This window comes from Zonotrichia albicollis, chromosome 4 (assembly GCF_047830755.1).
Source record: "Zonotrichia albicollis isolate bZonAlb1 chromosome 4, bZonAlb1.hap1, whole genome shotgun sequence".
NCBI classification, from domain to species: Eukaryota; Metazoa; Chordata; class Aves; order Passeriformes; family Passerellidae; genus Zonotrichia; species Zonotrichia albicollis.
In genome coordinates this window covers 6672662-6697863 of record NC_133822.1, presented here as the reverse complement: position 1 = coordinate 6697863, position 25202 = coordinate 6672662, and the positions used below count along the sequence as shown (strand labels likewise).

At 40.4% G+C, this 25202-nt stretch overlaps 1 protein-coding gene across 11 annotated transcripts in view; it reads right to left on the bottom strand.

Annotated features, from left to right (window-relative positions):
- The window catches only part of CELF2 (CUGBP Elav-like family member 2), a 547488-nt gene that overhangs the window by 99841 nt on the left and 422445 nt on the right, over positions 1-25202 (bottom strand). For all 11 annotated transcript variants that reach the window (XM_074538727.1, XM_074538723.1, XM_074538722.1 and 8 more), the window contains one exon: positions 442-524. In XM_074538727.1, coding sequence (XP_074394828.1) covers positions 442-524 — 83 coding nt within the window. The remainder of the gene's footprint in view (positions 1-441; positions 525-25202) is intronic.

Below are 25202 nucleotides of genomic sequence, written 5' to 3'. Positions count from 1 at the left end.
CAGCCAGTGCATTCATGTTGTTTAGAAACCATGTGGATAAAGGCTGCATTTAACAAACTCTGGCTGTGTTTTGTCTTTTCCTCTTCTCTCCCTTTTCAAACATAAAGCCCCAGTGGTGCAGTGTTTTTCTGCCATATGTTTTCTCTCCTCCCTCCCTCCCCCTTAAATAAATTTTAAAAAAGATCCACATTGCACTTTGGCCACTGTCTCTACTCAGCAGGAGTCAGTACCTTTTCCAGCCAAAGGACTTTGTAGAGAACAGCAGCTGCCTTTGGACATGATGCCATTGCTACAGGACTGGCACCAACCGAGGGCAGAGCATCAGTTTAGCCACCCTCCTTGCAGAGATCAAGATCATTTGGGGCACCAAGCAGCATCAAGAGCAAAAGGGCTATTCTTGTAGCAATAAAATAATTAGGATCAAAAAGTAAATGTACTCACCCCAGGTAAAGTTTTAATATTGTGCAGTGCATTCTGTGCCTCAAGAGCAGCTTTTCTTGTATAAAATGTTACGAAACAACAACCTATAGAGAGAAATGAAAAGCTTTCAGAAATTAGTGAGTATGATTTGTGAGAGTACAATAGGGAGGGAGAAAAAAACAGTGGTTGAACAACACATTATGAAAGCTGGAAATGTGAATTATCCTGAGGCGCCTGAATGACATGAATAAAAGAAAGCTTGTATGATTTAAAATAAAAAGTCCCCCCCTGTGCATTGCATCTATAGCACACCTGCATTGTTAGTGAACTGTAATCACTTAGAAATTGTTAACCAAAATCCAATTGGCTTTGTACATTGTAAATAAGGTTATATTTTTCTGAAGGCTCCCCATTATACTTTGAATATAAGCAACATGGCAGGCTCAAGCAGCAGGAATTCATTGTTACATCCCAAGCAGAAAATCAGGCTAAAGCAGGACCTTATTTAAAGGGCCTTATACAAAAGAGCTAAGGTTGGTTCACCCATTTCCGTGAAACCAGGCAGGACTGGAGGTGGAACACTCATCTCAGTTTCAAGAATGAAAAACAAGCTACAGGTGAACTCACCACTGCTGGGATAGTGGAGGCTGCTGATGGCTGACAGCATTAAGGGAGGCTCTGCCCTCCCTGCATCTGCTCAATTTTCAGTAAAGCAGGTGGTTTTAGTTGCCTTAATCCTGTGGTTTCCCTTTTGACAGCATTGTCTAGCCAGGTGGTGTGTGGTACCAAACATGGGCTGCTGTCCCTTTGTCCACTGCAACATGTAAAGCAGCTTTTGCTCAGCACACGCAGCCCAGGCAGCTCAACCAGCCCCAGGGTGAGGCCAGGGCTCACAGGCACAGCCTCAGGGAAGAGCTATAATGTCACAGGCAGGGGACAAAAAGCAAGGACCAGGGCTTGCCTGTAATGCCCCACAGCAAGGAAGTCTGCTCCTTGAGAGATAAGTTGTTTACTGCAGATGTTTGGTGCTAGGGGGAGAGGGGACAACATTCTGGGCAATGCTGGCTGGGTAAAAAGTAAAATCTACTTCACATGAACCCAAGGATGATGCAGGTCTTACTGATGAATCAGAAAACAATTCTGTTCTCTTAATCACAGTCAGAGATTTGTTACAACTCCAGAGAAATGTCAAAACCAATCAGTAAACAAAAGAAACCCCGGCTCATGAGTCTTGGTGCTCCCTTGGAGCGTGACACAGATAAAATAATCTGTGCTTCAGGCAGTGAGCAAAGCTTGTATCAGCTCCCTAACATTGGCCAAGGTGAAACATCCCAGCCCACCTGACATTCCTGCTTGTGTTCAACCCTGCAGCATCCCCGTAGTGGCAAAGGACACAAGGAGAAGGTGTGCACAGCAGTCCACAGCAGACACTGGAATCAGCCATGTGGAGGTGGCCCACTTTGGAAGGAAGGGCTGAATCCAGAATGGCCCTGCACTGCCCCTTGCTTGGCTCAAGCTGTGCATGGCATTGGGAATGCTCCCTCTGGCTCTGCAGCCAGGCCAGTGACAACCATTACCCGGGTAACAAGCAAAGGTGACCATGGATTGCCAGCTGGAGCACAGCCAGTTTATTCCTAATACATAAAATCACTTGCAGCCACAGCTAAACATGAGCAGGCAGGTAATGCAGACTTAACATGGCTGAGAGAAACATTTTTCATACTGCCAACAGGTTCTTTAAAATTTCACACTTTACAATGGAGACAGTTTAGTAATTATTTCAGTAAGCGGGACATTGTTTGCAGGGATGTGCGGTAGAGACAGGCACAGCTTGTAAAGGTTTGTGTTTCCTGTAAGTGTTTCTAAACCTTCTGTTTCACTGGAAAATTCTGAACATCTGAATTATTTTACCCCAGATGAAAATGAGAAAAAAAATCCAAGTTTGTGACATTTAAGAGTGTGATTTTGAGACAATATTGCAATATTTTTCTATCCTGTCAGCCAGCTCCAAGTCTATCTCCTATTGTTTCTTTGTTTGGTTTGTTAGCTTTTTAATATAAGGCTTTTTAATCAGGAGAGAGGATTCAGAGGGGAAAATATCAAGCTGTAATCACAATTCTGCAATTGCCATGTCCTTTTCCATGGGCCCAAAGAGTTTCATTTTAGATTTCAGCTCAGGGGGTTCATTCCGATAAGGAGATATTTAAAATCTATTGGTTTATCATTCTTGGCACTACTTAAAAGAACTGCACTTGAAAGATGAATATGCTGTGAAATACCCTTTAACTGGTCATTTTTGGGAAGTAATAGCTCAGGAGAGAAAAATGTTTCTGTGAATGAGGGCCGGAAGAAACAGTAGCTTAATGGGAAATGTGCAGATGTTTCAGGCAGGTCATCGGACCTTGGCAAAAATAGAGACTTCTGAGTTCACAGACTGACACATCTGAAAATGCATATGGGTAAAATTTTTCTCAGGATGCATTTGGCTCATATCTTCTTAAATAAAATAAACCCCACAACAAAAGCTGGTTTGCTGTGGTTTGAGGAGGACATGGACCCCCACTTGTGGATACCTGAATTTGAGGGTATCTGCTACAGAGGTCAGGGCTGGACTCAAAAAAGAAAACAAGACAACAGAGAAGAACCAGAAAAGGCAATAGTCCATGTTTCCCCAAGGAAATACTGTAGCAGAACCTATGGATTTTCCAGAGGTGCTGCAGCCATGTTTCATAAACTGCACTGAAGATGCCTCCAGTGTAAAATCCTTTTGGGTCAGTACAGAGAAAAAGTACCTAATTCAGTTTTTTTCTGCAGGAATATTGGAGGGGAAGATGCCTGTATAATAGGACAGGGCTGATCTGTACTTTAGGACTGGTAGCTGTCCCCTGCTGAAATGCAAAAAGGCAACAACCTTCCTTCCTCCATTTTACTAAACAACATGTAATATTGCCAAGGACAAACAAGTGGCCCAGCTGGAAAAGAAAAAGTATGTTTCCTACTGAAAGAAAATGAAAAAATACAACCCTTCCCTTCAGGCCCCATGCACATATAATTTTTGTTTCATCACCAACTAACTCGACAGCAGCTTGAACCACAACTAGACTTTTCTGACATCCAAATAACTCAGGGCCTGGCAGTGATAACCTTCCCCTGTCCTAATCAGGACAACTTAAAAGGTGAATTGGTTTGTGGACATGGTTCTGCCAGTCCTCCACAGCCTGAAATAGAGCCCATTTTAGCTCCACATGCGTTAGTGTATTCTTGCCCACAGGCAGAGGAGCTCATCCTGCCAGTCAGTGCCTCCAGAGCAGCAAATCTCCCACGCTCTGCTAAGCTGGTTGTGCTCTACTTGGAACAGTATTTACTACAGCGTACGGCATTTCTTCTTTGTACCTTGAAAAAAATACTGAATGAATCATGCAGATCCCTACAGTCCCTTAAGGACATCGGCAACAACTTCATGGCTATCCTGCCAGATGCTCGAACAGACTGAATAAAACCTGCCACTCCATGCTGCTCAGAGTTTAATGGCGGCAAACGGGATGCCTGAGAAACAACAGCAGAAAACAGCCCTACTTCTTAAGACATCTGATGAGCAAACGCTGCAGTGTGGACGCGACAATGTTCAACTTCAACACCTCATTAAAAAAAGGGAAAAGATCCCTTACTTCAGCTTGTTTTCACTCTCTCTCTCCTTTTCCCCCCCTCCCCCCCTTCCTCTTTTTTTCTTTTTTCAAAGGAAATTTAGTGCCAGAGAAAGACCTCAAGGTCCCAGCCATTGGGAGAGAGTTGACACATTCAATTCTCCATGACACATTCAATTCACAAGCCCTTGCTCAGGCTGCCAAAGGCACCAATTAGCACCACTGGTAGAGATTTTATTTATTTAATTTCCACACAAACCTGTTTAGCAAGACAGTGACAGGGACAAACAGCCTCATGTATGGCTAGAAACAGCTCTACGTGAGTCACTGTCAAAGATGGCAGCAATGGATTACGGGGGAATCAAGCCATGGGTTCACTGAAGCCATAATTTAGAAGCGAGGAATGAGAAAAAGATCAAGTGGTGAGGACTTTCACCCCACAGTAGCCATGGTTTTCTGCTGTAAATGAACCTGGGTTTCTGGAGGACTTTGTGGAGCTATGACAAATTGCAGTTTCCGCCATGAAATTTCAAGACATGCCATTCCTCCTGTAAGCAAGATAATTTTTTCAAAGAGCTGTTAGTGGCCCCATGCAATAGGGCTTCTCCTCCTGTGTGACTTCTGCTCTGTGACCCAAATTTCCCTCCCCGCAGAGCAGTCATGGCTTTGTTAGGCTGCAAGATCCAGCTCTATGCATCTCCAGGAGCTCTGCCATGCCATTATTTTTGTCACTTTCTCCCAATTCAAACACAGACTAATTATGCCGCGAGAGCTGTTTACATTCCTAATTTTGAATAACTAACAAAGGGAAGCTCTCCCCCACTCGAAGATGTGGCTTACACAGTCCTTGTTGGCATTTAACAGCACTGGGATCTGTGTAAGAGGCTTAATCTCTCAGCCAGGATTTCATGCCTGAGTGAATACAGACACCTCCATCTTGCTTCGGGTGAGAAAAAGTCTTTTACAGCTCCCTAAACTGAATAAACAATTCCTGTTAAAGTTACCAGGAATTACACACATGCATCTGTATGAGAAAATAACCCTTTGGATGTGGACAGGAATTAAAACACACTTCACAAGATGTTCTGAGGTTTTGATTTGCTTGAAGAAAAATATTCTGCAATCTCCCAGGCCTGAAAATGTAACTTTTGGGAATTAAAAGAGAAAAGATACAGGAGGGAAAAAAACCCCAAAACAACCCATATTTATTGGTCTGATATATTAGTTTCTTTAGTTTTCAACTGTCAAAATTTGTCAGTTTGGATCTCTCCTGTGTTGTGCATATTATCACCTGCTGCCAGTACCTGAACCCTAACCATGTGGTATAGAAATACAAGAGCTTATCAGGGTGCCTGCAAAGCTTGCAACAACTTAAAAGTATGAAATTTGCTTTACCTTCTAGACTAATAAAATAAACACTTCAAAACAGCTATAATGATTATCTGATGATTGAACTCTGTATTCTTTTAGTGAGTAATGGAATACTGGCAGACAAATTCAATTCAAAATACATTCACATTCAGGACATCAACAAAGTCATCATGTTGTGAATTGAAAATTCCTTTAAAGGCTGCGTTTGAATTCTAAGGGGCTGACAGATCAAGGGACTGAAGGCCCTGGAAGGCTAAATGAGTGAAGTCCTGCTATGTTTCTTTCTTTCTGTGAATGAAGCTCACTTTTGTGTGTGCATTTGCAAGCAGAACAGGTGCTGGCTTCATACAAGCCTGGAATCTCAATGGGGACAGTAGCTTCTTGTCAATCCAGCACAGTTCAAGCTAGTTTAAGTTCAGGAGGATTTCTTTTTCTTGTTTTTTTCCCCACTCCAAATGTTTCTCTCCTGATTTCCATATTCACTCATCCACCACCAAAATTTAAACACTGCACTAATACAGGGTAGCCTTTAACAAGGTCTCCTGCATTCCAGCCATCCACCTGAGCTCTGGAATACCTGCTCTGTACATCACAAAAAGCTGCCTGAACAGCACGATTTCCAGCCGAACACAGCATGACCTGTAATGTCATTTTCCAAAAGCCAATGAAGAAATTAAAATCTCTTTTCCACTAAAGCCACTGAGAAGACCTATTGCTGCAAAGCATTCAGGTGTGTGGTTGGGCAATGAGACTTTTCACTTTGCTTACATTTTATGCAGTGCAGTGGGAGCCTTGCCTGGCATTTCTTCTGTGCTGCACATGTTAGTGCAATTAGCTAACATGCACTGAAGATGCTGGTCTAGTATTAGGAGAGGTGTTCCAAGTCTCAGAGATTTTGATTGGGTGGTTCCATACAAAACCAGAGAAAACCATGAAGTGCCTGAATAGCAAATACAGCCATTCCTGACAAAGACACCCAGAAATAAAAATCCTACTGCTTTTGAAACTCTGCTTATCAGAAGAAGGTGGCTAAGGTAGGGATGTGATTTGATTCCTACCTGCACCAGCCTCATGCTCTATAGCCTATGGAGTCATGGGAGAGCAAGATGGAAAGGATTCACTCTTGAAGCCATCCCTGCTAGAATTGCCGAATACAGCAGAAACCAACCTCTAATGATGCCGCCTCCCAATTAGCTCAGGTTTGCTAATAGTTTGATATAATTGGCACCCTGATGGAAACCGTATTACCAGTCCTGTCACCAGCCAGGAAATCGCACTGGCACTCTAATGACAGCACATATTATAGCAATGCCACTTCTAATATTAATACATTAGCTGAATGTAGGCAAGGGCTCACATGTGAGAAGGATTCACAGCTGGGACGTGCCAAATTCCACCCTGTGCTCTATTTTCCCTCCTGGTTGCAGCACCCAGGGTGGCAGTGCCCCAGCCCCGGAATGCCCCGCATCGCACTGCTCGCATTAAAGCACAAATGCTGCAGGCTGGGAACAGCCCCGTAAATGGCCACTGAAAAATGATCCCACGGAGCTCAATTTTTTCGCTCCATGCCTTGCAAGTTATGACGGCCTTTCTGCTAATTGGCCACAAGTCCTGGTTTGCTGTCAGCCTTCAGCTGCACCGGGGAGCTCTTTTGGAGGAGTCGCACTCTGTCATTCCCGTACCCTTGTGAATACAAATGCTCTCTATAGATGTCCTCTGCCTACAAAATGGAAGTGTTTTGTTTTTTGGCTTCTTTTTTCTTGGCTTTTTTCTTTTTTTCTTTTTTTTTTTCTTTTTCTTTTTTTTTTTTCTTTTTTCGACCTAGATTAAATTTGCTGCATTTTCAAGCCTTTTGGGAAAGCAACTAAGAACTAATATGCACTGGTTCATGTCCCACAACACTTCCCTACCCATTATTATGTAAATTTTGACTAAAGTGCGACACAGATAGAAAAGATATCAAGGGCAAAATTGCCAGAATCTACTTTTCTTGCTCTCTGAAATAAGCCACTTATATTAAACAGTCTTAAATGGCTAATAGCTGTACAAGTATCTGAAGAATTTCAAGGTACTTTTTTTTATACAGGACAATGACAGCTTTTGCAAATTCCTGAACTCTCCTGCTGCCAGTCTAATGACTGGGAAGTGAATGGCCAGCATGCTGGAACTCTCTGTTTTACTTCTGGAACTCTCTGTTTTACTTCTGAAGGAAGGGGCCAACTTCCACACCTGCAGCTTGGCAACACTCATATGATATCTCACTAGATGGTGATAAAGGAGTGAAAAAAATAAAACAGATGCAGAATTATATTCTATACAAGGTGGCAGGGTAAATAAATACACACAAGTCAGGTTTATAGTATCAAGGCAATTTTATGTCATTACAAACTAATCTGTGTCTAAGGAAACCATCCCTGCGTGCTGGGATGGAAGCTGAGCTTCACTGGTCTGGGCTGAGCAGTGGATGAGAGACATTGCAACACAAACTCTGGAAGGGCTGTGAAGACAGAGCTGAGCAGTCAGTGGCCCTGAAGCTGCACATCAGCACTGCATTAACACCCTGATCTGCAGGAGACCTGGCCTGAAATGTTCGTCCTTTGCCAGCCCATCCAAGCACCCACCCAGTGCAAATCCCTGGGGAGAGCCATGGAGATGGACGGCAGTCAGGCAACCGACACCAGTGGGAAAATCAAAGTTGCAGCTCAGTGCCTCCTGTTGAGCCCATGGTTGGTCTGTTCACTTTTCTAGATCTCAGGGGTGGAGAGTAATTGGGATCTTACACATCAGTCCATATGGGTTACAATAAAAACTGCTTTTGGACAAGAACTTCTCAAGTAAGTAGGACTGCAGTGGGAGAGGGTGGGGAAATGGCATTCCAGCCTCTAGCTCTGTGAGGGATGTCCCATGGGAAGTTACTGCACTTCCCACTTGTAAAATATAGCAAAGAATATACACAAAATACAAGAATTTTTAAAAAAACTTGAATGAAATAGCTGAATAGTCACTTGAATAGTTAAATAGTTGAATAGCCACTATGTATATACATTGTAGAAAGAAAGAAATCTTGAAATTGGGGAGGCATCAAAATGAAAAAACAAAAAAATGAAAGTACAAATAATAATGTATTTCTTTTTCTGCCTTCTTGTAATTTCCCCTTCACCTTTCTTTCTTCTTTTCCTTCTTATTCTTGCACTAATGCTCCTTAATCAACTTTCTTCTTCCCTCAAATAAATTCTTATTCTTTTCTTCATAGCAGATGGTTATTGTTTCCCTTTTCTTTGGCCAGGTAGCAATTACTGACTTGAGTTTACTGGCTTTAAAATGAACTAACATGTCCTTTGTACAAGTGAACCCCTAAGTCTGACCATCTGCTAAATACATCTTTGGATGCAGTAGAGGGAGAGGGCTCAGAGAACAGATGCGTAAAAAAATGGAAACACAAAATTAAGATTTAATCCTTTATTGCAGCAGCAAACTTCTGTGACCATGTATCTCAGTTCAAAAAGACTCTACAAAGATCATGTTTACATAAATTAACATAGGCAGAGACATTTCTTTCCCTGATGTAATTTCAAAAGCTCCAGTGTCTCCCACCCTGGCACTCAGTAGAAGCAAATCAAACTTCCCAGCACACATGTCTTATAGTCCTGGATTTCCTTCTATTTTTTCTTTCACTTGAATGCTTGAGAAAGATCACTGAAAACTGGCTTTTCCTGATAAGACTTCCAGATCACTGCTCTGATGAAATCTCTAATTGCACTGTGACTCCTGAGAAGCCACTTGAGTCCCAGTTCAACTAGGAGGCAACTCTGTAGGGAAAAATATTCAGAATAGAAGAGTTTTACCATAAAACTATCCCTTCAAAAAAATCAAATCTTTGAGAGTTATTTGCAATTTATAAACTTTCCCTATGAAAAAACTATGTTCTGTGCTGGAAATTATCTTTACTGGTTAAATCCCAAAGGCATCATGGCAGAGCAGGTCAGTGGAGTTGATTCTTGCCCTCTGCTCAGCCCTGCTGAGACATATATGGGGTTCTGGATCTTCTTCTTTTTTCCCAGTAAAAAGATGTGGACATACTGGAGGCTGTCTTGGGAAGGACCAAGAAGATAAGGATCTGGAGCATCTCTCATATGAAAAGCAACTGAGAGAGCTGAGACTGCTCAGCCTGGAGAAGAAAACATTGGAGGAAGATAGAAGCCCTCTACGTGGTCCAATGACAGGACAGGAGGCCATGGCCACCAATTAAAATACAGGAAATTCCATTTAAAAATAATGAATGACATTTTTATTCTAAAGGTGATCAAACACTGGTATGGTTTGCCCAAACAGGTTGTGGACTCTCTCTGTCCCTGGAGATATTAAAATTCCTCCTGGACACAGCTCTGAGAAACCTCTGAGAAACTTGTGCATGACCCTGCTTTGAGCTGGGCTTGGATAAGATGAATCCCAGAGGTTCTTTCTGACCTCTTCCAGCTTGTGATTCTGTGAAATGGCAATGAAGGAATTTAGCAGCCTTCTGACAACAACCCTCCTAACACAGCTTAACTTCCCCAGAAATATACTGCAAGCTTATTTAACTCTAGCAGACAACATCAGTTAAATTACTGTTATATTGTTGTACCCATCAACTGGGAACCAGCTCTCACTCACTGGCAAATTTCACACGCTAGATGAGGTTTTTCATAGCAAGAACACAGGAATTAGGGTTTTCTTTCCTTTTTTTTTTTTCGATAAACAGAATCAGAGACCTTACAGCACCTTCTAGGACCCAAAGAGGACCAAGACATGGCTGGAGAGGGGCTTTGACAAGGGCGTGTAGTGATAGGACAAGGGAGAATGGCTTCAAACTGAACGAGGGCAGGTTTCTGTAGGGTATAAGGAAGAAATTCTTTACTGTGTGGGCAGTGAGACAGGGGAACAGCTTGCTCAGAGAAACTGTGGATCCCTGGAAGTGCTCAAGGCCAGGCTGGATGGAGTTTTGAGCAACCTGGTCTAGTGAAAGGTGTCCCTGCACATGACGGGGTGGTTGGAACGAGATGATCTTTAAGGCCCCTTCCAACCCAAACCACTTTACATTTCTGTGGTGATTATATCAACACCACAACGTGGCAGATGTTGCCAATAAAAATGTCTTGTGTCATACCCTGTTTATAGAAATAGATCAATACATTTATGAATTAATGATAACACAATGCATTTTTTTAAGTTGCAGTTTATCCAGTCCTGTTGTATCTGACATGAGGTTTTTTTTAAGCCCCACTGACAGCTCTAAACCAGCCAGCTTGTGTCTTCTAAGGACAGCATAGGAAAAGCCAGAACTAGCAGTACAAAGAGGAAAAAAAGAAAAAGATCCAGGGAGAAAGAGTTATAAAAGAAGGTACGCAGTGGAAAGATTGCTATTGCTGACACTTCACACATTTACAAATCAACAAAACCAACAACAAAACCTCAACCCTACCCAGAAACCTGGCAAGAATGTTGTGCACGGGGCGTTTTCAACATTTAGCTGGATTTGGGAGAGTTGGATACCATTTTTGCAAGAGAATCTAAAATCTGACCTTAGATAACTCATTTCTAGGAATAGGGTGTTTAAGTTCCTCTGAAAATAACATTGAATGCCCATCTGAATCTTTCGATACCTAAATGCTTTTGAACAATCTGGCCTTTCATCTCCCTGTGCTCTATCTTTTCCTTGTTAAATAGAAAGAATAAAATGTTCTGAACTCAAAGGAGCACTCTGAAGAAACCATGAAAAAAATAAAAATTGAGGTAAAAAGACACAGCCATTGTAGTGACAATGAGCAGCAGCAGAGCACTACGTGCCAGCACTGTGCCCATCTGACTCACTGCAGTCTGTCACACTTCCCGTGAAAGATACCTCATAGGAAGGGGAAGAAATCAATACAAGACATTTGAGATGGCTTAAGGGATGCTAGAGTAGCATGGGAAGAAATTCTAGGATAAATATTGCCTCTAAGTGCCCTGAACTTGAATCAACAAATAACTGTTTCCTCCAACACCTCCCCTGCCCCATAATTTGCTGCTTTTGGCCAAGTCACCAAGTTGTGGGCTCCATTCTCTGCTGGTGGAAGAACTGGCAAAGCCTCCACTTTGAATCGTGGTTGGCTACAATATACACACTATTTTAATGGAGCTAATTTTCAACTATTTTAATTTTTTTCCCCCTGATAAATACATTTCCCCATCTTTAAAATCCACTTCTAAATCCATTGTCTGAATCTGTTACGCTCCCCGCTCCCTCTGCCCAAGATGCAGTCAAACACTTTCAACTCTTTCTCGACTTCAACATCATGAACCCTTGCACATCTCATATTGATTTCCAGGCATCCACAGCTTCACTCTCACAGGGTCACAGCACATGTCAAATCTTTCCTGCATTGCACCTTCAAGCAGTGTTACATCTAAGGAGCTTCGCTTTGCCTGAACTTGTTAGCAGTGACACATTTGTTCCCCAATTAGGCTTTCTTTATAAGAATAATAAAACTGAAATAGAAGCAATTCCTGGCAACTTTTCTATCTTTCTAGTCAATTGAAACAATTTTATGCAGATGAAGATGCAGCTCCACAGAGCCTTTGAACTTTAAGCATCATCTTTACTTGGCTTTGAACTCTCAACAGGGCCCATGATCTTTCAAAGCAATGTACTCTGCTGTGGAAACTTCAAAAAAGAGGGAAAATGGCATGGTTAGAAAGAAAAATGCAAAAGATGGGGGCTTTTTAATGCTTGATGCTCCTGGAAATAAATAAAAAACCCAACTGAGTGGTATCTGAAGAAGTGTATTCGGCACTCAAGTGTTTCCCTAATTAATTGTTTAGATGAGTGCTAAAATAAATGCAGCAGCAGCAAAGATAAACAAACCACTTTAGTAATAAAGCCATATATTTGTGCAGGCATACAAAAATAAATGGCAGCACTTAATGAGCACAAGCAGTGAGAAGGAAGAACACACTTCATATGTGGGGGATCTATGCTCAGAAAGCTCAAGCTCAAAGGTATTTGAGAGGTACCTCACAACCACTTCCCAACCTGCCCCTCATTTGCTTCTTGCACAGAATCTTATTTTGCACAGACTAACAGTGTAAAAATGTAAAGTGTCCTGATAAAAAATCACAGCTCACGTTTCACCTTACCCGAGTGGCCTTACCAGGGCAAGGAAAACACTTTGGGGGAGAGATTGCTATCCTAGTTAATTATTATTCCTCTTTATTTTTGTCTGATGATTAACTAATGTAAAATCAATGAAGGGAGGTACGGAAGAGATGTGTAACACATGTACTTCCAAAATGAGAAAGAAAAGCCAAGATGATTCATACAGTCTTTTCCTTCTGTCTGGAAAATGAGCTAGCGGAGTATTAATACTGAGGGAAAGTGTTATCTTGTATATCTAGGAAAGCAGTTTTAATAGAATTATACAACTGTTAGAGGCAGGAAAATTCAGCTAAGCTCCTCTCCCAGAGAGGACAGCATTACACTTCCACACATAATTCTTCCAAACTTTTATCTTGTTCTATCTGTAGATTTCCCAGAATCAGACTTTCCACAATTTCCCCCCCAAAAAAGCTATTTCAAAATTTCACAAGAAGCATTTAAAATAAGCTTTTCACAGTAAACACTTTCAGTTTTTCTTAATTTCCCACTGCTATTTATGTCCTGAAGACCTTACAAAATAGTGCTACTACTTATCTTTGTATAAATTATTTGACACACAGACCAAAACATAAAACCCCACATGCCATAAAAATAAATATGTTATTCTCCCCAGAAGCCATCATACAACTGACTATTTCTTGCAACTATCACCATGGAAAACTGATGAAAAAAACCTAGTCACAAATATTTAATATCTATTAAGGGAAGGGAATATTGAGACTGTGTTGGATGACCCATAGGACATGTAAGTCTGTTAGTTAATACCAGTTCAAAGAAGTTCAAACAAGACTACCATGATCTATAAGTTCTATGGCTCTCCAAAGATCAAGATGTGGCATTTATCAGACCAAGATTTAAAATAAATCTCCAGCAGCCTGTTTTCAAGTTATGACAAGAGAAATACTTGGCTCTAGAGGTACAGGCTCTATGACATGATTGGCAACTTATCAGGACAAGAAGAGAAAGCAGCTGGATGATTGGCAACTTAATCAGAGGGAGAAGGGAAAATAGAGAAAAGGAACAAAACGAGTGCCTAAACAGTGATGTGTTGGCTCCTGCGGCTGTCAAAGGTGGCCTTGAGCAGGCAGTGGCAGGAGGGCTTACACTGAAGCTTGTCTGCAAAGTAGATGAAACTATTCAGTGTTCCTTGGCATCAATAGCATGCGGCTGCTGAATGTATCTAATCACATTTGGGGAAGCAGGATTCTGCATGGTGCTCTCTGCAGGTCACCATGGCAGCCACAGGAACACATCCAACAAAATATCACGGACGCGCAGCTTCGCTACTGAAAAACTCTCAGAGCTTTAGAACAAAGTCCCCAGTCTTAACTGCAAGCTAAAAGAAATTATATATATATATGTAAAATAAAACCCCTGAGCAATCATATTTTGATACCAGAGGTCCTTTAGTTAACTTTACAATGTGACCTCATCATTTATTCAACATGTTATTGTGTGAAATATTTCTGTTGAGCACAAGCAATGTAAAGTTTTCCTGGATGGGAGCTGAGAAATGGGGAGTTACAGGTTAGATTGCCAAACAAGCCTTGCAACCACCAGTTCTTACTGGGGACAAGCAGCACTTGGTCTTTTCACAAAAAGCCCTACCATAGATGACTTGTATTTATTCACAGAGTACAGTGGATAAACAGAGAAACTGCAAAATAATGCCCTAAAAATGTGGAGTTTCTTTTCCTACATGAAATGGGATGTGGAGAAATAAGGATGTGCTTGGAGGGCAGACCTGACAATATTGGGGTCCCTATCTTGTACAATACTTTGTCTCTTGCTAAGACTTACTAGGCAAAACTTAAATATAATTCCAAGCAATTTGAAATCATCTCTCAGACTTCAGCATTACTCACTCTTGCATTCTGTATGCCAGAAAGATAAACCATAATACAGAGCAAAATTATTTCTGGAACTGCATATTGCACATTTTCACTATAAAGCGTATCATAAGCTTTGACACAGAGATAACTAAGTGATCACTCGTCAACCTCCCCTCATTCCATCAGTCTTAAAAATTAGGATAAAAAAAGCTTTTCATGTGCAACAACAGGCTACATATTAGTCCTGCAGAGTTATAAAAAATGTGGAACTAAATATCAGACAAGCCCAATTTAAAATGATGAAACACTTCTGAATTCTAAAACAATTAGGCTAATTTACAACACATGGCCTGATACACTGGAAGTCTTAATCCTTTTATTTTCCTTTTTAAAAGAAGGGATATTTTTGCATGCTAGTCATAAATTAGTACAATCAAGACTTATTTCTTTTTTTCCCTGAATAGTCCTCAAGAGCAATTCTTACACCTTCTAAATAGGTTTGTGGAAGATTCATATTTTACCTGGGAAGAGATACACAGAAGTAAATTACGGAGTTAGGAAAGGCAAAATGCAACTATAACTGGAGAAGAGTATCATCTCTGTTTTCTGTGCCTTTTCAGTGATGCTGTGCTGCAAATTTACTCAGTTTTCACTGCTAGGTCCCTCATTTCTGCTTGTAAATCAGGGATCCTGGGGTGCTCTGAAGATTAATCAGATGAGGGTTGCAGTTTTCTCCTCTGCTCTTTGTGATGGTTCGTCCCAGAAAACACATGCATCCTGAATATTTCTGATCCCTCTGGGGATGAGATTTAAGCAAACATTGACATTGGCAATGCAGCCCTGCTTGATTATGGTACTAAAAAGTCATTAAGTGTGTTTCAATATCCACTCAGTTATTACCAGTCTTTTAAGACAAAGAGAAAACTGGAGAAACCCTTTCCTTTACCACAAGACAATGTTAGCAATGGCAGCAACATTGCTCAAAACGGACTCTGAAGAACATTTTGGCTCCTTTCTCACAGAATACTGACATTTAAAGGGTAAAACAAAAAACAAAAGATACAGGGAATCCACAACACTTTCAAGGCTTTCCCTTTTGTAACACACATGGACAATGGATTTGAAATGAAAGTTCTGTTTCTCTACACTTAAGGGTATTAATATTTTAGTATGACTGCATCTGTGAATGAAGACATTCAAAAAGCCATTATGTTTTCAACTTAGGTTAATAATAAGGCTATTTTTCCACCCACTCTCTGGCACAGCTGTAATGTTCTTGGCCTCAAGTGGGAGGCAATGTGGAACAAGGATTAGCAAGATGGATGATATACAACATACAGTGCCAGTTCATATAAAATATTACTAGATTGGAAATGACTGTTTACTGTCTCAGTGATTATATGATCACTTTTTTTCCTTCCAAAGAACATACAGGATGTGGTGCTCCTCTATGCCAATAAAGCTTAGTGCATAGCACCTGGGTAATGACAAATTAATTTTTGAGCTAAGCCTGATGAAGGGGTCAGCCAAAATCCTAGGCAGAGTTTATCCCCAGTACTATTTTACATGACAGAAAATGCATCCCTCCAATTCATCAATATTAGCACAGAAGAGAGATTATACAACAAAAAATAAATAAAATGGGGGGAGAGAAACACACAAAAATGTTAGGACTGGGTGTGTTTACATTACAATAATAAAACATTTAATCTTTGGGTTGTAGGGGGGAGTTGGAAAGAGTGTCCCATGGTCCACTTCCAAATAAAATTGGACAAAACATTTAGGAATGCACTAAACAGAACAAGCATAGATTTGGCAGAAAACAGGCTGGATGAACCAGCAGGATTTTTCTTCGTTCAAGTTAGGTGTCCAAACCTGAGACTTTTGCATCCTGGAACTCGAAATCTCTCACCTGATCTAGAGACCAATCCCTTTTGACAAAGGTCAGAGTGGCTCAACCATGAGCAGCCAGGGATGCTGAGCCCTGGATCTTGGCATGTTCCTGAACAGTCTTACCTCAGACCAGAAACCATGTGGGTCAAGTGTTATGTCTGATCCAGTCGTAAAACTTCTTTAACCACAAAGTCAACACCAGTTGTTTAAATACCAAGTGCTCAGCAGTTCCCATCCCTTGGACTACTGGCGACAACCACTGCCAAAATATTAGCAATACTTCAGAGTTGAAAAATGTTTTCTTTAATAATTTTAGTGAGAGAACACTTTCACATGAAAGAGAAACAAGAGTGTTTCTAAACGGCGAAATTATTTCTCATCCCTAAGCAAAGATCCTCTGAAAGCTGTGTGCACAACACAAACCACCTCCCATTTCTTGTGGTTTATTGATTTAATAAAGCATGAAAACGGGTTTATATCGTTATTCTACCAGCTGCAGATGATCTAGATTCACTGAACAAACTATTCCCACAAAATATTTTCATTGAAATTAATCTTCATGTTCACTCCTCCTTCCCCCACAAGCCAACACTGAGGCACTTTGAAATGCACATTAGCTACTTCAATAAATAAGAGAGCAATTCTTGGTTTTCTTAACCATGCAGGGCATAAGTGCAGGGATGATCTCTTTGCATGCCCTGGATGATGAAAAAGACATTAATTATTAGGATTTTTCCTGTTTGGGTAGCCCTGTGAAAGCCAGCCAAGTTTGCAAGCTCGCTCTCCCTATAATTTCCAAAGCGTCAGAGTTTCCATGACCAGTGCCCCTCCCAGCCAGGTCACCAGAGCCTCAGCCCTGCATGCCCCAGCCTTGTTTTTTTTTGCAGGGCTTTGTTCCAATACTGAGAGTAATCACCCAAAGTTTGAAAGTCTGCTCCTTTGACACACTCGATCTGGCAAGTGTAGAAGAAATGCTATTAGATGAGAAGAAGAAGGAAAAAAGCAAGAAGTAGGCACATTCCCTTCTCCTACTCGCTCTCTAATGATCTTTGTGCTTTCTTCTTTTAATTCTTATTTAAAATTTCAGCCCTTTACAATAAGATCAGCAAGAACAGACCTTTGCTTCACCAAAGATGCACAAAGCCCTTTTGTTGAGGACATGGGTCCAAAACTGTGGCATCTGGGCTGTGCAGCTCTCAGTGCAGGCACACTGTCAATCCTTCTTGCTCAGCTCTGCTGACAGTGTTTCAGGACAAAGATCCTTCTACCAATCTGTTTGTACAGCATATTGTACAATCTGTTACGTGCAACTGCAATACAAACAGCAAATGATAATAAGAGCATGTGGACAAGGCTGGAGCCCCAGATTTTGGGTGCCTTTGTTATCTGTGGCTCAAGGACCCTGGTCTGCAGCTGCACTTTTGACTTGCTGCATGCACACAACGTACCAGGGGCACTCGCCATGAAATCTAAATACTGCCTATTCCCTATTAAAAATACCCAAATGGTGGTTTTCCCCCTTCCTCCTATTTCAAGGGAGTAATTCAAGAGTTAAAACCATGACCATACCAATGGGAATGAGACACCAAATTACCTTTTGTAATATCCTTCTCAAATACAAAACAAAGCCATGAAACTTAGGGAGAAAGAGGAACAGCTCGTGCCAGATGTTACCTAACAAATGTTCAATCATGAACATACAAATGTATGAGAAAAAAATGCCTACTCTTAAACAGATTGTTCCCCAAAATCACATCTGATTGCAACAGTAATAATTCTTATCCGTACTAAATATTTGTCTTCTTTTTTATAAGACAGCCATCTCTGCTGACATTTCTGCACAGAACGTGACACTCTGCTCCTTGCAGCACAGATTGCCAGACTGCTGCTTTACATGCTGATTTCTCTTTTGTGAACTGAGACCTTGAATACTTTCACGGGGGAAAAGCAGATCAATGATTTTTTAAGAGAGCTGAACAATTCCGTGTAATGAACATCAGTTAACACGGGCAATTACTCTTTCTTTTTCTCCCCCAAAACAACACCAGAAAAACAAAGAGGAGATTGTAACTCCTTTGAATGGCATGTGCCTCACTGACTGTACCAGAATGCCACCCTCATGCAGAAATACGGGTGGGTGAAGTTCAGGAGTGACATGTGGCTTGTTAAAATATAAGATGCGTAGGTGAATAAAAACTTTTGTCATTTGATTCAGCCAACAATAAAGAAAGTTGTTGTAGAAACTATTCTGCTGTTTCCCAATTTTCATAAAAGATTGGTTCAAACCTTCTTTCTTTGTTGCTTTTGTTGCTGAATAAATGGAGAATAAAAGGTTGGTTTTTTTCTTTTCTAGATTTCATGGGGTTTTTTTGCTTTTTAGAGAATGCATGTGAAAGGAAAATAAAATGGTATCAAACATAAAGGAGACGCAGGCTTTAATGGGAATTTTGACATTCAAAAATATTCTACAAAAACATCCAATATATCACATTTTCTCCTTAATGGTTAAAACATAAGTGTTGGGAAACTACGGCTCTCTTTATCCCTGGTTTGAAGCATGTCTCTGGCTATGTCCCTGCGTCTCCACGCCTCTGAGTTTTCTGTTTATATCATGTGAATATGTAAATGCAGATCATTTGCATTTCTGCTTTTATGTAGGAAGTCACACAAAATACCTCTCTGGATCTCATTGTGCCACATCCGTATAATGCGAGAGTGAGAGCCCTGCATTAATAACAGCATTAAAAATACCATCAGGATTATTCAATGAAATCCCTCTGCCATCACTGCTGTTATTTGTGAGGGCTTCCAGACCCCAGTGTGGATCACCCCCAGTCCCTCTTGAATACCCAGACAATGCTTGGGTCCATCTCTGGTGCAGCCATGACCAAACCAGGTACACCCAAGCTGGGAAGGGCACTCATGCCAAAATCACATCTTCTTCAGACACTTAGAAAGGCACTGCTAAGAGGAATCCCCATAAAAAGTCTTGTTAAAGGGCTCACTGACTCCATGCTCTTTGCACACCCCAGTGCCTGTTCCCAGCTTCCAGCCTGCTCCTGCTCAGCAAGGCAGTGAAGGAAATGCTTTCGTTTTAATCACTTGCTGAAGTCATCAGGACTGTGTGCTTAGTTGAGCAGGGGTCTTTATGAGCCAAATATTATTCTTAGTAATAAGGAGACCTGGCAATACACTAGATGGAGCTTTTGATAGTAAGTAACATTAATTCAATTAAATCCTCTTACAGCACACACTCTCCAGCTAATGCAGTTTACAGTGAAATTTTCTCTGGCACTCATTTAAATATAATTGCTGCACTTATCTTGTCATGAGGAAATTTCTGAAGGTTACTTGTACTGTGCATGTGTAAACCTACAAGCTACACTGACCTTTAGTTTTGAGATTTTTTTTTTTAACTACTTAAACTGCAGCATCTAAATGATGATAATAATAATAATAGTCATAGTAATAGTAATAACTCCCTACTTCCACACAGCACCTTTTAACTCAATATATGCCCAAGTGAGAACTAGCAAGGAACACAGCACAGAAAGGCATCACATGCTAACTGGGAAGGAAAGCTAAAACTGTTGGAAATGAAAATGCTGGGAGATGACATGTGTGAAAACCTGAATTTTCATAGAGTGTGTTGCACTGCTCTTCTGAAAAACATGAAGGTGTTCTCCATGGAGACAATTTCATATTTACCTTTCATACACAAGCTGGCATTAATAATAACTATGGGGCACTTGAGCACCACACTTTGGCATAATTTTCTGTCTGAATCAGAAAAGAGGTTCACATCCATTGATCCAGTAGACTGGTTTTGGTGACAGTCCCAGGTGTTTTCCTAAGGGTAGCCCAGTGATATACTGGAAAACAGTCTAAATCACTTGCAAAACTGGAAAAGGGGAGGTGTCAGCCAAAAAATTCTAGCACACAAATCAAAAGCCAACCAAACACAAAGCAAAACTTCAGTGTGTGTGCACAACTACTCATAAATCAAAAGTCTTGAGATTTTAGTGAAATATGGGAAGGCCAAGTGTAGAGATAGGAAAAGAAAACTGCTAAACATGATGGCAAAGAGCATTTTGAAACACCCTACCTATCCAGAGGGGACATTTCAGGCCCTTGTCTTGGGTAAACTTTCTTTGGCAGTTCTATCATAAGCTCTTGTTCTTGTCTTCTCTTTCTCACAATGAGAAGGACCCTCAAGTGAAAGATCTACCAAATTTTACTTTTGAAATAGAGAAGAGATAGTAATTTTGGGTCACGTTGCACCAACCAGAGAATAACCAAGAAATGTACACTGAAGTGTTGACATCCATGGGAGGAGGGAAATACCAAATCTAAAGGGGAAAAAAACAACTTCTGAGGCCACTCAACTTCTGTCCTGAGCTCAGCACTGCAAAAGGAAACCCTGCTGCCTACTTTTTACTTCTCTTTATGCATGGACAGGTGTTTGGAAGGGTGGGAAAGATTTGAAATAAAGTTTATTTGGCCACCAAGACTCATCAAGACTTATTTTTTTCTTTTTAGTATTGAATAAAAAGAGGGACCAAGGACCCTGTTTTCCCCATTTCCTTCCTCCTGCTCAGACTCAGATGCCTGTCACATTAAGAAACACCAAGTGATTTTGTTCAGCTCTTATGGCACACAATAGCAGACGTTCAAGGGAGAACGTGGGATTGCGAAGCATTTTAAAACTCTTAAATAAAATGTGGGCTACAGGAGGCTCTCATTCAGAAGAAACATTTTCCCTTCCACTGAGAGTTCCCCCACACTCTAGTGAAGTGAATTAAAATTGACACTGAGAAAAATCTAATTGAGCCAGAGACAACACAACACTTTTCACTATAGAAACTCAAGTCCTGGTGGAATTACTTGGCTTAATATAGTCCATTTTAAATCTACAATGATTTTTATATCCCATGATCTGCAAATAATAAAGGAAGATTGTTGTTTAAGACTCATTGTATTAATTAGGGGGAGCATAGGAAGAGAGAGAGCTGGTGCCTTTGGGTCTGCTCCACACTTGTTTTGTAACTGCAGTTCTCACCAGATCCGATTAATATGTGAATAAACTAATGCAGATCTCACCTGGGCAGTGTTAACATAACAAAATTTTTGTGTTAACCAGCTCAGGGATTCATGAACTGAAAATGAAGGGAGCAGATTTGATTCAGGCAAAACGACACCAGCACAGAGAGGACATCATTCTCTGCCTACTCAAAGTGACTAAAAAAATTTGGGAAAAGTCCCCCCAAGCCTCTGTATCTCAATTCCTCCAGCTGGCAAAAATGGAGTGATGCTATTTTTCTCCCTTTGCAAAACACTTGGAGATGTCTAGCTGAAGCAGCAGCCCTGCTCCTTATGGTGCCACACTCATCCTTGCAGCAAAAAGTTTCCTGCAGAACATTATATTAATCTACTCCCTATTGCGGTACAGCTCCCTAAAATTGCAGTTGAAGGCATGACATCTTGAGCTACAAGGAGAGTTTAATTACTGTTTGAAACATAAATTTTCCCAATTCAGCTGGGTGAATAAGAGACACGGTTTATTAGAAAACATCTTCCACCTCTTTACAGCTCTTCTTAGTCCTCTAAAAGAATGCCTGAATTGGATGCAGTAGTTATTTTAAATTAAAACCACAAGGTAGCAGAGACTGAAGTTTTCTCTTACACAAATAATAATGAATTTATGCACCACAGAGTTTAATCTGCAGAGTGCAAGTCTAACGTCCCACTTAAAACTGCATACTCATGGGCATAGATTAGACAGTAATTAGGTTCAGTGAGAAACTGAAAAGATCCACTGGAAACATTCAAATTTAATTTATTCACTGGCTTGTCTCAGAGTGTTTTTATAAGCAATTAGAAAGACAGAGATTCCTGAAAATGCATTCTTTCCCAAGACAGATGGACCAGGAGATTTATATGGCATACACAGCCTTCCACCCACAGTTCACTGGCTTGAGTTAAGCTCAAACTAGGCTTAGAAGCCACTACCAGACTTTATCCTTGGGGAGTTATTTGCTATTCTTTTGAAATATGCTGATGGTTACAGTGCACTATGAAACCAATGTCTTAAAAAAAGAGCAATACTGTAACTGGCACAGAACATCCTTTTATAGCATCTGTATCCCTGAAATCTGACATTGAGGATGTTGTGGGTCCTGCCAGACCCAAAACAAGCCCAAATCTGCCCTCTTGCTACCCTGATCCCACAAAAAAATACAGGCTGACAAGGTCTGGTGTAGGGAAGATGGAAGTAATGAAATAGTAATTAATTTACACTGCTATACATGCTATACATATCTGCTTTTAATGCATTTCAAAATTATAAAGAATAGCAGACATCCTTTCAAGGCCCTCCTGGGGTTTAAATATCATGTTAAGAACTAGCAAAATTGATGACATATTTATGCTAAAATGTTTTATGTGGTCTTTAGTTTTTTATTTTGACCCTTCATTGTAATATTTATGTCTCTCACATCATTTCAGCAGTGACAGAAATTCTTAGTGCCTTGGAGCCTCTCCTTCTATCTTTTAATGAGGAAATCTTCCTGCAGTGTGGGTTTTAATTTTAGGTTGTTATTTATTTGTGCATATATGTGCACAGGCACCTGTGACTGATTTTAGTGGGGTGAAAGGAACAGAAGATAAAAGCAATAAACCACTGGTTTTGCAGTGGAAATGAGAGATTTGGAAGCTGCAGTACACTCAAAATCCATGCTCATAAGGCTGCTTCCCAATTACACTTCATTTTTGACACCGCTCAGCTGTCAAATGTTTTCTTCCTTTGAGATCCTTGCCAAAGTGTGTGAAGATTTCAGACCAGTCCCCACATCCTTTGCAAAATCTCCTTATGTGTTAGAAGCAAATGATCTTGATATTAGAACTGAACAAAATAAGAAACACTACATAAAAGAGAAGGGTTGTGTGGTTTGTTTTGAAGCCTTTGTCTTTTAACAAAACTCACATAAATTTTTATGTGATGAGTAGATAAATAGTGTGTTTATTCACGTAGTAGAAAACTGGAGGAGGAAAGAATTTCAGTGCCACAATGGCACATTTGACATAAAATGGTCGAATCTCATTGATGTGAGCCTTAATATGCAACTAAAAGCACTGGATACCATAAATATCAAACTGACAGTATCTGGTACTGTTATAGATGTATATATTTTAAATGTAGGCAGCAATCTTGAAAATACTTAACACATGCCTGTGTTTTATGTCTGAGTATTATATCTATTGATTAATTCCTGCGTGCAAGTGTGTGCATGACTTGACTTAGATTTTTCCATGCATTACAGTTTTTTTCCCTTTGAGATTATATATTTAAGAAACTGAGGTTTGGCATACTATTCACATTCAACAAAGCAATGTGATTTTTTTCAATTTTACTGAAAGTTCAGGCTGTTTTAACTGTCTGCCTACGTGGCTTTTTTCCCAATGAAGTGATGTCATTACAAACAACAGATTACACATTAATATTTTATGAACATTTGGGACTCTTTTTTAAAGTTGTTCTAAAATATTCTATAAGTAAATGCTGGAGGATGTGCTTAAGTTGTCAACAGTATAGCACTCCTGAACTGAAGTTCAAAAATTCCTTTTCAAACACACCTTTACTGACCTTGCCTTCCCCCCAAGTGTTTATCAGACATGAACATTAGAAAGAACCACAATTGGAATATGAAGTGCTGCTCCTCTCATGGTTTTCTATCAATTTAACTAAAAAGATTCATGTAGTTAAATTTTAAGCTTTTTTTTTTCATCATAGATGTAATTAATAATGTGCTTATACGGTCTTAGCTTACTTTTTAAAATTCATATGCAGTTGTAAATCATAGTTAAGCTGCTACAAAACTGCAGCCAATGAGCCCCAAAGTGATCTACTTTAATCCCTCAGAGATGTGTTATTTTTATTAACTTCTTACAGCAATACCTAGCGTCCTCATTTCTGGACCAAGCTCCCACTGTGATGAATACCATAAAAATAGGGAGGGAAAAGATGCCTTAAAGTAAAAATAGCTTCGTTCTGCTCCAGTCATTCACACACTGTATAGAGGAACTTTAGAAACAAGGGTAAAGAAAGGTTTCTGTGCTATCTCTATATTTAAATAACTCAACTGAAAAATCCTCTACTTAACTCCCCCCACCATCCTCTAGTCTTCCCATTCTGCAACCACAGCCCCCTGCTGCTGTTACAGGGTCTTCACAAATATCTTCCATTACTTCTGCTCTGACTGGGTTGGTTTTGCTGTGATAATTTTTGCTTTGATTTTCTTGCCATTGTTAATGAAGGGAATATAAAGTGAGACTGATTTAAGTGGGCAACAGGTTTGCAGTGAAGTATGCAATGGGATGTTACCCTGATCTGCTCCCTATCTTCAAAGCAATGCAAAAATATCAGGGGGCACCAATCTCAGCCTCTCTTGGTGCTGGACATGGCTAAACCATTGACAGCTTGGCACCTTGTCCTGTTTATGGGCTGAAACTGTTCTTGGACATGGGAGCAGTCATGTCACATCCTGTTCCAGATGCATTCTTTCAAAACACTAAATGGAAGCAAGCAAAAGGAAAGTTTCTTTTGGAACTCTTCTCTCTGCTTCTTCTGGAAGCCACTCTCTTCTCTGCAAGTGGAGGAAGAAAGTTTTACTTGAGAAGTCGAATTTTTTTCTGTTGGCCTGCTGCTCCTCAGTCTTAAGTCTATGCTGTGCAGTCCCTGGGTTTAATATTAATTGAAAGAGCTTATCTATTCCTGCCTTTGGTATGCACTTCAACATACTGCAGAAACTTCAATTGTATCCCCTTACAACTTTTTCTTTCCAAACCAAGGTACAGTCCTGTATTCTTCCT